This window comes from Rhea americana, unplaced genomic scaffold (assembly GCF_003343005.1).
Source record: "Rhea americana isolate MKP2758 unplaced genomic scaffold, rheAme1 scaffold_19, whole genome shotgun sequence".
Classification (NCBI taxonomy): Eukaryota; Metazoa; Chordata; class Aves; order Rheiformes; family Rheidae; genus Rhea; species Rhea americana.
The window spans coordinates 1,016,908-1,030,275 of record NW_028186038.1 but is presented as its reverse complement, the minus strand read 5'-3'; the positions used below and the strand labels follow the sequence as shown (position 1 = coordinate 1,030,275).

General features: G+C 34.8%; 1 protein-coding gene across 1 annotated transcript in view; it reads right to left on the bottom strand.

Moving 5' to 3' along the window:
- The window catches only part of ERC2 (ELKS/RAB6-interacting/CAST family member 2), a 499,935-nt gene that overhangs the window by 285,633 nt on the left and 200,934 nt on the right, over window positions 1-13,368 (bottom strand). Inside the window, exons 12-14 of the mRNA XM_085302360.1 lie at window positions 10,285-10,314; window positions 9,219-9,412; window positions 2,861-2,872 (exon numbers count right to left, since the gene is read on the bottom strand). Coding sequence (XP_085158486.1) covers window positions 2,861-2,872; window positions 9,219-9,412; window positions 10,285-10,314 — 236 coding nt within the window. The remainder of the gene's footprint in view (window positions 1-2,860; window positions 2,873-9,218; window positions 9,413-10,284; window positions 10,315-13,368) is intronic.

Sequence of the window (13,368 nt, the reverse complement as noted above, 5' to 3'; positions counted from 1 at the left end):
ATTCTAACAGCAGATACAGAGTTTGCCATCTGGAAAGCAACTGGGGATTGTGATGTGCTATAATGCAGGCAAAAAATATCTTGTCTTGTTAATGTTTTAATAATGAACCATCTTTTGCCAGATGGTTTAAAGGCATCTGTATTTKAATCCTCTCTGGAAAGCAAATGAGAATTCAGTTTCAAGACTAAGATATAAAAACTCTTCCAAACTGGAGAGTTCTGCTTCTATATGGAGAGMGAATAATGCTGTATGAAAAGTATGCGTTACCATAAAAGGTCTGAAAACTTCAGATCTGAACATGTCATAATGCCAGACTGGARATTTGCCATAATCCTAGCCAAATGTGCCACATGACAACCTGATACTGGAACCACATCTGCAAATGCAAAGCTTTGACACCTGAACCTATCTGCTTGGAAAGTCCTTTTTACTCCCTCCTTTTTACATATTTCAATTGTCTATGAAAATGTAAACACATTCTACATTGATAGTGACTCTTGAAAGCCTATTCCAAGGACTGCTCCTGCCTAAAATAAAACTGCTCCAGTACAGGAAACAAAACATTGTATAAATTTGAACATTTAATTCAATAAAATAAAAAATAAGGAACATAAGAGCGTAAGAGTATGGAACTAGCTTCAACATCTCTCACTAGGAAGGAATGGACAAAGGAAGAAACAGATCAGCCTGTAATAATCCAAATCATATAAAGTCATCAGTTTCTAAAATAATAAGTAGAGTTTCTAACTCTCTAAGACTTCATTATAGGAACATTAYAGTAATTCATAAGCAGGAGAAAAAGAAAACATACCAGCTAAATATACTAAGAGGAAAAAAAAAGCTGACTGGATCGTTTTTTACTTTGAACACACACCACAAGATAACATATTAATGTGTAAGAATACTTGATAAGTAATGTCATAAGATTATAGCGATATAATTGAAAATCTACCTGAGTTTMTAGGGAATTGCTTTCTCTAATAATTCTACAACAAAGAAAAAATTAGCACGTTTGCATGATAATTTCTATAGAAAAACCCACAGTACAACCTGTATGTATTCAGCTATCTTGAAAGGCATCTGAAGAAGTGGAGTAAATCTTACTTCTGGGTAGTTACATTTCAGACATGTCATGCTTGTCAAAATACTTGACCATTATCATTTATTGAGGTAAATAATTTCTAGACATATTCTAAGTAAAATAAGAAAGAAAAAAAAGAAAAGAAAAAAGAAAATAGTCTTCCTTCTATTCTGCAGACTGCAGCTAGGATGATGTACAAATTAGGTTCAGGCTCTCAGAGTCACTGCTTGATACAGGTATACGCAGTGAAAGACAATGTCTAATTCCAATTGTTTATTACTCTTGTTTTGCTCTTATGCTTTGTTTATGTGTTATTCTAAGTTCGAAATAGTTAAAAGGAAAAAAATCCCACAAGTTTTACATCACAATGTACCTGCCCCCTTACCACGGGTAGTTACTGTAGTGATCTAACACCACACCTTTTCATTTTTTTCCAATAATCTGTTAATCTATGCTTCTTCAATTGTAGATATACAGACTAAAAATGGTCTATAAAGACAAACTTATAAATTTTCTCCACTCTCACCCTTTCCCTCAAAGTGGAAAAATAAATAAAATATTCAAATTTTCCCACATAGGTCCCTGGGATGCACATCCACAAATGCAGTTTTCCTAGGCTATGGTTTCAGCAAACGCAAATCTGAAACTTTCTCTACTGCTTAAAATCAAATTTGCGTATTTCAATTCCAACTTCTCTGTCCAGGTTCTTGAAACCATAGAATTCTCTACTAGGAAGCCAGATATACCTGTATTTTAATACAAAAAAATACCACAGTAGATCTTCAGCTGATTTCTGAATAAACTAGATGTCAGGTCTCCTAGCAGTTCTTGAAGCACTGTTCAGTTTAGTAAGCAATACTTTGGGGTGCACCATACTATAGAAAGGGAAAAGTCACAAGAACCCCACATGACTTGGAAAAGGAAAAGAATCWGTAGGACAGGAGCTTTCCAGGGTTCATAATTTTTACATCTGTGGTCACAAGACTGACATCTGTAGAAAGACTCAGGCTACCCCAGRAGCATCAACATCTGTTCGGTCCACRAGAACATTACCCCATCCCATACACATGCTTCTCAAAAACAACGCATGAGCATAAATGCTGGMACAACTAATCTAAAATGTGGAAGAAAGAAAAACTTACATTTGACCAGAACGTATAGTATACAAACACTGTATGGAAGATACAAACAYACACACACACATATATATATATGTCCCTTTCAGTTATGTACTGGTCCAGAATCTGACTAGTATGAACAGCTGGAAGTTTCTGAACCAGAAGCTGAAGCACTCCAACTTGTTCTATTATGTAATAGTAAAAGTGGTGGCAGTAAAAGTAAGGCTCTGAATGTATGCATACCTCTCTTTGTATATTATTGTTATTGTCTAATTCACAACTTATTTTGTTGGGTTATCGTCTCCTAGSCTTTTTYRAARRWKRAWTYCYWARKMAARRWWAWWAAAWTWAAAMYKRAAAAAARRAAAAAAAATCATACCAAACATATGAATTCAATRTGGTGTTAATGGGCACTCTTTGCTTAAAAGCTTTTGACAAAGCATTCATTTGCTGAGATAAGTTTCTGATCCAGAAATGGAATGACCAAGAATCTCACAATAGTATTTAATACTTAAAAAAAAAAAGAGAGAGAGAGAGGCAGAGAGAGAGAGAAGTTATCAATATGGAATTCAGACAGGAAAAAAAAAGAAAATAAAAGAAATATCAATGAATGCCTTGGTTGAGCAAGGAGCAATTAAATAGGAGAGCAGAAAATACTGACCTGGAAGTCAAGCTGGTTGGAGTAGGGATGAAAGCAGCAGTTTGGAGAAAAACAGATAGGGAAGGAGACAGCAAAAGAGAACAAAGGGAGGAACATATTAGTTCTTCAGATATATAACAAACAGATGTTATATCAGAAGTCTTTTTTAAAAAAAAAAAAAAAGAAAAAAGAAAAAGGAGAACAAAAAGTAAAATAAAGTTCCTGCACAGTATTTCCTTGCTGAGTTCCCAACAAAACAAAAATTTTAAAGTAAAATGGCACCTCATCATTTATGGACTTTGCAAAACTATCCATATTTATAATCACTCTAATGTCCACGTTTATCAAAAGAGGCAAACAAATCAGGCAGAGACAATTTGGTAGTGTTTGCTGCCACATAAACATCTTATACACCGCGACGCCTTTTTTTGAGCCAACATGGGTTTCATGGCCCATATTCATCAAGTCTTCTAACGAAAGGCAAAACGGCTCCACAATTTGGCAGCTTGTTCAGAGATGTCAGGTGGAAGTTCACAAAGCACTGTACCTAACAGTGATCAAAGACACAGATTTCCCCCCCCTCCTCCAGGAAACACAATTCATTCTCAAGCTGACAGCAGGGTTTTTTTCAGACCCAAGTATAAGGTTAGTACTTCCTCACTGAAAATATCTGGATGCTTGATAMCTCATTTGTTCCAAAATAGCTAACATGTCCCTTGAATTAACTACAATAAAATAAGTTCTTGCCTTAAACCAAGTTAGACTAATCCTAAGAGTGTCACTGGCACACATTTTTTTTTATTCATTTATGAAAAGTAAATTTAAATTAAAAAAAGACACAAAATACTTTTTTTAACATAATTTTTCAAGATGCTGATTTTTTTTTTTTGTTTGTTTGTTTTTTTGTTTTTTCTTCGGTGAATTGTCAGTGCTTTGTGGACTTCTTACCTTCATCACAGTTCAAACACAAAGCAATTCAAAGTAAAATYAGTTGTAGTCTGAAAACCACAAAAGATTAGAGGTGCATCAAGAGGGTATCACACAGAACTTATTACTGCAGACACAAAACAGGTAACTAAACACACTGAATAAYTGCAAAAGTGATCTTGAACGTGACACAGTCAATCAAAACCTGCAACCCTTAAACAGAGATATTCTCTGCTTCAAATAACCAGGATGCTTCTGATTACAGTGCAAAAAAGTTCAATTGGTAACACCTCATTTAAGAAAGAACGAGATGAATGGCTTTTTCATGAYCTCTCCCTCAGAGAACTCATGACACAATGTAGAAACCACAATTGAGGTCCCAATTAAACTGGGTCTCATTTTTTCTTCCTTTTTCTCTGTTTACCGCTCAGYCATCTAGCCTAAGCAGCAATTATTTACTATACTATACACTGCATTTTAACAACCAACTTTTTGTCTCAGAGCTAAAACAATATTTTTAAAGGAACTTTCACATTTTTATAGGCTTTACTGAGAAGTTACACTAAATCAAGCAAATGACTGAACAGCTAACACGCCATTGGAAAAAAACAGATCCAAGCTCCTATAATCTATACTATTATGTACCTTCTCATCCCTCCATCATCAAGCTCCAACATTTCACTCTTTAAACAACAATAATCTGATAGGATTACAATATTTATTACTGCATAGCCAACCGTAGAGGAAGTAGGTAACACGCASTAGTCCTGCTCTATGCCTCACTATCAGCCTTTTCCCAAACACTTTCCATGTCCTTGTGGATGACCAAATTTAAAAGACCACTACATCTTTCTCTTTTTAGGCTAATTTATTAATGGATAATTTATACCCATTGAATTTTGGGCCAACACTGTTCTTTAACTTAAATCACTGACCATTAACTGCAGTGCTTATTCCTTCATATATTTATAGAGATCAAGCATCCCTACTGAGCCTCTGTTTTCCTAGAGAAACAAACCAACGTTTTTCTGGATTCCTCCTGTGACATTAGCACACCATTCCCTTAGTTATACTACCAGCCATTCCTGCACCTGTTTCCGATTTTAATTCAACTTTCTTGAATGTGACCGATGAGATGCATACAGCAGGGTTCCACACGTGATCTTACTGGCACTTTATAGCATTAATACTTTCTTATCCCTATTGCAAACATTTAATCAAATATATCAGGACTACTCACACTTCATTATTTACATGTCTGCYGCTTTATTTAGTTGGCTCATAATGCCACTACTATAAGCAAATTCACCTAATCTCTTTCTTCTTAAGCTGTTTTCAAAGGATTATCCCTCATTTACAGCTGGCACTCTTGCTGGTCCTAAACTCACAAGCATGCATGTTGTACTACTGAGTTTTACTCAGTTCCATAATTTAAACTCTCCAGTATATTACATAATTATATTTTTCATTCTAGCAACCTAACAAAAGCATTGAACAATACACTTCCATCCTAACAGTTCCCTTTCAGCTTTAGTTATCTCAGTTTGGCTAGATCCTTCACATTAAGATTTAAGCTGATCACCATCTCGTCCAGTTTCGTTTTTGTTGTCCAAGAAAAATATACCATATATCTTTCTTTTTTTTTTTTTTTTTGGTGAAAGAAATTGAGTTAAGTTTATGGAAAGTACACTATACCAGGATAAGTTTCATTTTATTTTACTCCATTCCCATTATAAACAGAAAAACCAAGAAAGATGCAATAAAAGTTACTAAACAGCATTAACAGAGAAAGAGCTGTTTCTCCTACATAATGGTAAGTTATTAAATACAGAACATTTTCTTATATACACAATAATTTACAAAACAGACCAACATGTYTGTATATATGAGAAACAGTATGAATCATAGATCTTAAGTGATGAAACTCAGAAATGTGACGGGTCAGAGGCAAGAAAACCAAAAGAATTACCGTTCATATATAATTTTAATTCCCCCATSTTGAAGCAGATATCTCTACCTTTGAATATTTGACACACTACAATATATGGTCAACTAAACTGTTTAAAAAGTAATTAATTTCCCTGTTTTACTTCTTATTTGGATTTGTAAGTGATGAAATTATTACAAACATTATAACTTCTTAGATGAACTGACTTGATAAAGACACATTATGGTGATGAGTTTACATGTAAATATATTTAATATTGTGGAGATACCATAACTTTCAATGTACCAGTTTATAACTGTCTCAAAAATTTATGGTGATAAATGTTAATAACTTAGCTGCACAACYGAAAAACAATTATTTTGCAATGATGTTGGCATAGGAATGCACATGGATCCTAGCAAGTTACTACCAGCAAGTAATAGTACCTCACTTCCCTACAAAACCCCAGTAAGCCTTTCCATCTGAGGTTACGAGAAATGTTGAAGATGTGTAGTTTCTGAGCAGGAAAAGGAAAGAAGGGCAAAAAGTGAGAAGAGAAAATAGCAACCTAGAGCACATTATATGAATTACAAAACAGCAAGATAAGAAAGAAAGAACATTTACAAACATGCCTCTGTTAAAGTTGCAGTCATTTTTACAAAGCTTTATTTCAATAAAGTGGGTGCACTGAGCTTCGGCTCCACCTCTTACCTTCAATAATGAGCCAATCAAGTAGTCATTACAAGCAGAAAAAGAAGTAACACTTCATAAAATGTACAGTACCTTACACTCCGCCTAACGGCCTAGAAAGGGGAATTTCAACATCAAAGTTCCCTCTCTAAGGAYGTCAACAGGTGGCACAGTTATATACAGATTTACATCTCTAGGTCAATGTTTTTAGAAAAAGAGGAAGCGAGAGGGAAAGAACTTAAATTTTAGAGAAACCATACGTGAGTCTGATTAGGAAGAAGGGTACGACACCCTGTTTCCCCATTATACCATCACATGGTTAGTCTTGCTGTACTATCACTCACTTTGTATCTGTGCTCACATAGAGTAGAAAGTAGCTTTAAGATTCTGTTACAAGGAGAAGGCAGAAATAATTGAGTTCCTGATGGTGAAATCAGTAATAGATGACTTCTATGTTAATCCTTTCATTGTACAACAGTTAACATATAAACTGYATATATATGAATTTCAAATTAAGCTTGGAAGTTGTACATAACTTACATCAAGTAAGAAATTGCATTAAGGTTAATAGAATTTGCTAACAAATCTTAAAGCAGGATGAGTGCCAAAAACTGCAATATACTACTGTCCTTGGCTGGCCATAGCATACCACAGACATTTTACTGTAAGCATTATAGAAGCATGTAAAGGTTCATGGCAAAGCTTATCTACTTGATCACATTCAGAGTGTAGCATACCTTATTCAAAGAGTCTATGCACACTCATACTACCGAATTATTTTCCGAACAGTTAGTTCACGCTTGACACCTTCATGAACAATAAGGGAGGGGAAACCAGTGACCCAAAATTTCACTGAGTACATCAAATTTGCAAACAAATTGACATAAACATAGAAAATTAATTCCATTACAGAATCCATTCTCAGATGATAAATTGTAGGCTGATAAGCTCATAGCAAAATCTATGCCTCTCTTGGCCCATTTGTTTCTTTGAAATTAATGAATGATTTTCACATTAATCCTAATAAATGCACTGATCTATATAGATTGTTTAGCTCTTTTTTATATAAAATACTTGACTAGAATTATCATTTACTACAAAATTTTAGATCACAAGTTTCCATACCTTAATAYGGTCATCTTTTAATTGCCATTTTAATATTAAACCATTCAATGCATCAAGTGATTTCTATGTAATGAATCTTTTAAGATTATTTTCTTGYTCTAAAGTTTAGAATGCCTACTCTTGCTTCTACTATCACACAATAGTTCAGTTTTAGAGCCCAGTGAGGGTATCAGCTACTGTTTCTGCAAAGAATATGCCATGACTCTCTACCAGCTTGCTCACATCTGGAGTCACTGTATTGCAAACTTAGGTCTGTAATTGCCCCTGCAATACCCATACTGACGGAATAGCCAGCACTTTCATGACCACACAGATTCACTAATCCTCTTTTTTTTTTTCCGGTGTCCTACTTTAGGATCTCTGAGTTTATGCAGACATCACATTCATCGTGTACAAAGTGACTACGGTTCACTAATACCTTCCTCCAATATCTGCTTTACATATTAAAACCCACACAAAGAACACAGTATTCTAAACCCTTCCTGATGTGCTAAAAGCACAAATTGCTAACAAAGGTGTCCACTAGTAAACACTCGGTTGTATTTTTCAGCACAAATTTTGATTTTTTCCATTTAAATTTGAGGTCTCAGTTCTAGAGATAGGATAAATCTGAATCAATAGCTATATACTGTTCATTATTATTAAAATAAACCTTTGCCAAATGTCTGCAGAGAAAGCAACTGGTATTTGTGAAGGCTGGTTAGTCCTCATCACTAAAAGATGCTCCATGCAGCTTCCTTTTAATGCTGGCTGTTTCCCTCCCTGCAAGGTAACCAATATTTCTCACAGATCTTCTCCCCCTTTCCTCATAATTTTCTTTAACAGGACAGAGCAATGCTGTGTCTTGACTGTGACTATAGTGATAATCACAATGATGAGACCCTTAAAATCTCACTGTTGACACAAGGAAGCACTTGTCTTCCACCYTGGTCACTAGAAAATCATTTTATAAAATAATTGAAAATATATTTCATTCTTTCACTAATTTCATTTAAATTCCTTCTTTCATAGCTAGGGATAGGATGGGAAAGAAGAAATCAGATACCTAGAAATTTCTTAGCAATCAAATAAATTGCACCATGGGAGAAGCATCAGAGCATTATTTAATTTCAAAGAGAGTGAAACAAATCTATCCCTAAAGCCTCCTATCTCCATTAATGGGAGATTGTACAACCTCCTCAGAAATAAGGCAAAAGCAACCWGGTCAACATCAGAAAAGACTCATCAGATGGGGGCAAGGACTGTAGAATCAAAGAGAAATACTCAGGGCTAGCAGCATGAGACTGCTTAGAAACACTTACCAACACCTTCCAGGACCTCTTGAGAACTAGTGATGCTGTTCCTGCTGAAGATACATGTGTGGGGACAGTTTTGATTTACCAGTTACTAAATCAGGATCAGTAGAAAAACAAAGTTGTTCCCCTAACATTGTTTTTCTAGCAGAGTTGTTCTCGCTGTATGTTGCACACTACTTTTCCTGCCTATGTTCTTTTTATGAGAAAAAAAGTGGAAACCCTCAATTGTACCAAAGTCAACAGAGAGCAGATGTGATTCTCAGGTACCAAATTTTTTAATTTCTCATGGTTTTATGAAACATTACGAACAAATACTCTGTTAAAAAAACATAYTCTACTCTTAACTTATGCTCTGCGATGAAGATCACATAAATAAAAATGCCACTCAACGTAAGACAAATAATACAAGAATTACCTTTCTAACTCAGCAATTTTCTTATCTTTGTCATTCTTCTCATTCTCTACTTCCTTGAGTATTTCTAGAAGTCTGTCAACTTCAGCCTGAGCTTTGCCACATTCTTCTCTATAGTATGAAGCCTCTTTGTCAAGTTGTTTCATTCTGTCTGCAAATTCTGGATTCATCCGTGCCTCCTCTTCAGCTTCATGAGCCTTCAGAATCAATATTTTTAAAAAAGAATAAGGATAATAATATCTTACATAGTTTAAGAGCTTTACTTCTTCAGTCTCAGAGTTCAAATTTTCAATAAAAAGGATTATGGGTATTTCTGTCAGATGACAAATTTTTCTATAGAAGCACTAAAAAGAGTATTGGGAATATCCTTGTAGTCTTCCTAAAGTTACTTTCAAGTGCTACCTTCTCAAAGCTGAATCCTGACGGTGGGAGCAATTACTGAATAAGATTTTTTACATATGAATATTGCCATATTTTTAAATTTTTCTGCAATTAAAAAAATTACCTTGTAATTCATTTAATTTCTTTTAAGTTGTTAAACTCTTTCAAACATATAGACAATTTCTTAATAAAGYATATTTCCTCTCGTTCTGCATATACATGGATAGATATATAAATTCATACAGCAACCTGTATCACAAGATGTGTTTCAAATTCAGTTTGATACYAAGAATTTTAAAAGGAAGGAATTAGTTTATGAAGTGCTGTTTTTAAYAGATAAAACAATAATTTTTTTAAAATGCTTTCAGCAGACAGTTTACCCAATAATCCTTTTTTTCCCCCTTTTGTTAATACTTAGCCTGAAACACTAGAAGAACAAGCCCATCGGTGAAAACAGCACAAACCTGGCAAACACATGCATGGATGGGTGGCAAATCCACAGACAAGAAAAAAAACGCAATGACTACAACAACAACAGTGCAGGTCCTAATCTTACTCCCATCAAACCTAATAGCAAAACCCCAATTAACTTCAATGGGAGCATGATCAGGCATCAAGTGTTTTAAACTGCTGGCTGGAATAATCACAGACAGATGGACACAACAATGCACTGCAATGCTCAGCCTACCCCTTGCTTCCCATTATTCCTAATTGGCATCTTGAAAGAGCAGGCAAGGAAAAAACAAGTAGTTTAATGCAGTGCACATTAAACATAGAAAATTCAGATAACATTTTTTTTTAATGTACAGGAACTCTACAGAAATTCAGGATATTTAAAACTGAAGATTCTCCAACTATCTTATTGGACAGAGAAGGYGTGGATTTATTTACCTAAATTTCAGGGAAGAGACAAAGCAAGCAAGCAATGAAAGAAACGTAGGTCAAAATGGAACATGCATGTTTTGGAAAGAATATAAACTATTCTAAGGTTATAAGGTTCACATTCTTTGCAATGATCAACATTTTCAGTATAAGTAAAGAAGTCTAGGTTTAATATCAGTAAAACAATTAAAATTTTGAAATTAGTGAGGGAGAAACTTAGGGTTTTTGCACRTAACATATCATTTAAGCATGAGGATAATAAGAAAAAGATTGTAACTTTGAAGTTTTGTTTTTCCCCACTGTAAGACTTCTATTCATAAGAAACAAACCAAGAGAATGACAAGAGAAACTTATTAAATTTGTTGGTCTTGCTCTTCAAAATCTCTGTTTTAGGTTATAACACAGCTATACAGATACAGGAGTTTCCCAACACAGACTGCTTGTTTCAAGGTAACATTAAGAGTAAATTGACTTTTCTGTTTGGATGAGATGTAAGCAATGGATTTTCTCATATGTATTCCAGCTTAAAAAAAATGAACTTTCATTTATTTTATGTTAGGTGTTAGCTATGTCAATATATTTACTTTCAGCTAGCTTTGTCATTCTTAAAGTAAATACATATTCAGACTCTGGGACAATTCTGCAGGAGACTGGGTACCATTTCCAAGCTGTAGATCACTTCCATTTTCCACTAGCCCCGTTAAGAAATTAGACAATATTGTACCTCCCCAAAAGGGCAGCAAGTGTTCTTTCCCAAAGAATAACAAGTGAAGGAGAAAAATAATTCTGTATGTCAGTAAAGTCACTCTAGGAAGAAACAAAACAAACAAACAAACAAACAAAATTCCTGACTTTTATACCACGGTGCCCATACAAAGAGCAGGCTGTTCCCTATTGATCTTCACATTTTTCTTCCTCTCCTAAGAGGATGGCAAAACTAGGATTCAATAGCTCTGTTCTCTCTGCAGACTATCACCCTTTCATATTCTTCCCCTTCTGTTCCTTCAGTATATAATTCTATTTGCTTATTTAATAGCCTTGCTTCTATCATTTCATAAATATGCAAAACATCATCTTTTGGGCCTCCAGCCAGCATTTCCTTTACTGCAGCCTACTGGAGCAGTCAGCTTCAGCCCAATCATTTTTTTTCCCCATACACCTCTACCCTAGTTTAAGCCCAGAAAAGGAAGCAATGTAGAAGAGAAATAAAAGTCAGAAGCTTTTCACTTTTCATAGACCTTTCTATGATGAAAATATATAACTTGGCAAAGAACTTGACAGTGTCACCAATGCAAAGCCACCGAGTGTTCAACTGTCATACAGTATTCTCATCAAATAGCAGCTCTAAAATTATGTACGTCACCATTAAATTGCAAAAATATTTACAATCCYTGTACTTTCAGTGGTACTCATACCACTCAGTACTAGTTGAATTCATTTTTGGAAAATTCCCTAGCACAAATGTAGCCAGTGCATATCCCTATTATTCTCAAYATGAAGTGGAATCTCTAAGATACGATTAAATCCAAATTGATTAAATGCCCAGAGTTTTGAGGCGCAGTACAATGATCCATAACAYCATACATATATCAATATAAGCATTCAGTACAAAGGAAAAAACGTTATCCTAATCTTTAAAAAAAATCCTAACAATATGGCAAGTGATCAAATGTAATGACCAACCAGGAAGTTACAAGTACTTCTTACGGAATATTTTCTGTCTGTTTAAGTAAATCAACATTGGTTGCATAAAGGATGCAGGAATCAAATTTCTACAAAGGGACTGTGTTAAGGGAGAAGAAAAGGAAAGATATTAAATTATGGATAGCAAGCAATAAAATATCTTGAAAARGAGCTTTCTGCAGTGTTGGACTCATTGCCATGAGTCTCTTGAAGGGAATCCTCATATTTCAACTAAAACTGCTGATGCTGCAACTGACCAGAAAGCAGAGCACAATCCATCTGACGTGTCCAGCACAAAGGCATAGATTCACTTACAGGATCGCGATTAAATTTCATGGCTTTGAAAGATGTTTTTGGATTTTAATTAGGAACATATTTTTAATTGTTTTATACAGCTCAGGGTTGATTTGTTTCTGGATGGCACTTGACGGCCGAGCTCAAACACTAGGCCCAAAAGGGATGCGGTATAGCTTAGCTGACCCTGACCCACCCAGACAGGGTGTATTTCTTTGGCTTTCTTGCAGAACAAGTATGGCAGACGGGCTCGGCTCAGTTTAACCAGAAGCTGCACGGTTATCACATGGGTCTGAAAGTCTCGGCCTATTGCTGTTCTCCTTTCTTTCTTTTGCCCTTCTCCCATTTGCGTCTTCCTTTTTGTCCCCGTTTGTCTCTCTCTTCTTGGGGAGAATGCACTTTCTATTTTCGTGGGGAAGACTGATTGGTATCTTGGGTTCCTGGCAGAAGTAAAGTAATTGATCTCTTAATCTATATCGGTAAATGCTAACACTGAGGTTTGCCAATTAGGATTAGGAAAGGCAGCTCAGAGTTTCAAATTAGCAGACCTGATCTTTTGTCTATTTGTCAGTCAGGTAACCAAAAAAACTTCTTGTTGTATGTTTCTTCATGCTAGAAAAAGGGGTTTGTATTTTTTTTTCTTTTTTTTTTTTTTTTTACAATTCAGTAATAATAGCATATCACACTGCTATTTAAAATTGTACTTATTCTTACAGTAATTATATATCTGTTCTGATATTTACTTAATAAGTACTACAAATACATTAGAAGTAAAGTAACAATTCCTTATATAAACAGCAAGTTTCTTATAGAAACCTCATAACAGTGTGGCACAGACATATAACAAGAATTATTTGGTCTATTAAAATTTTACGGTACAACCATGCATGCATTATTCTGCATAATAGAAATG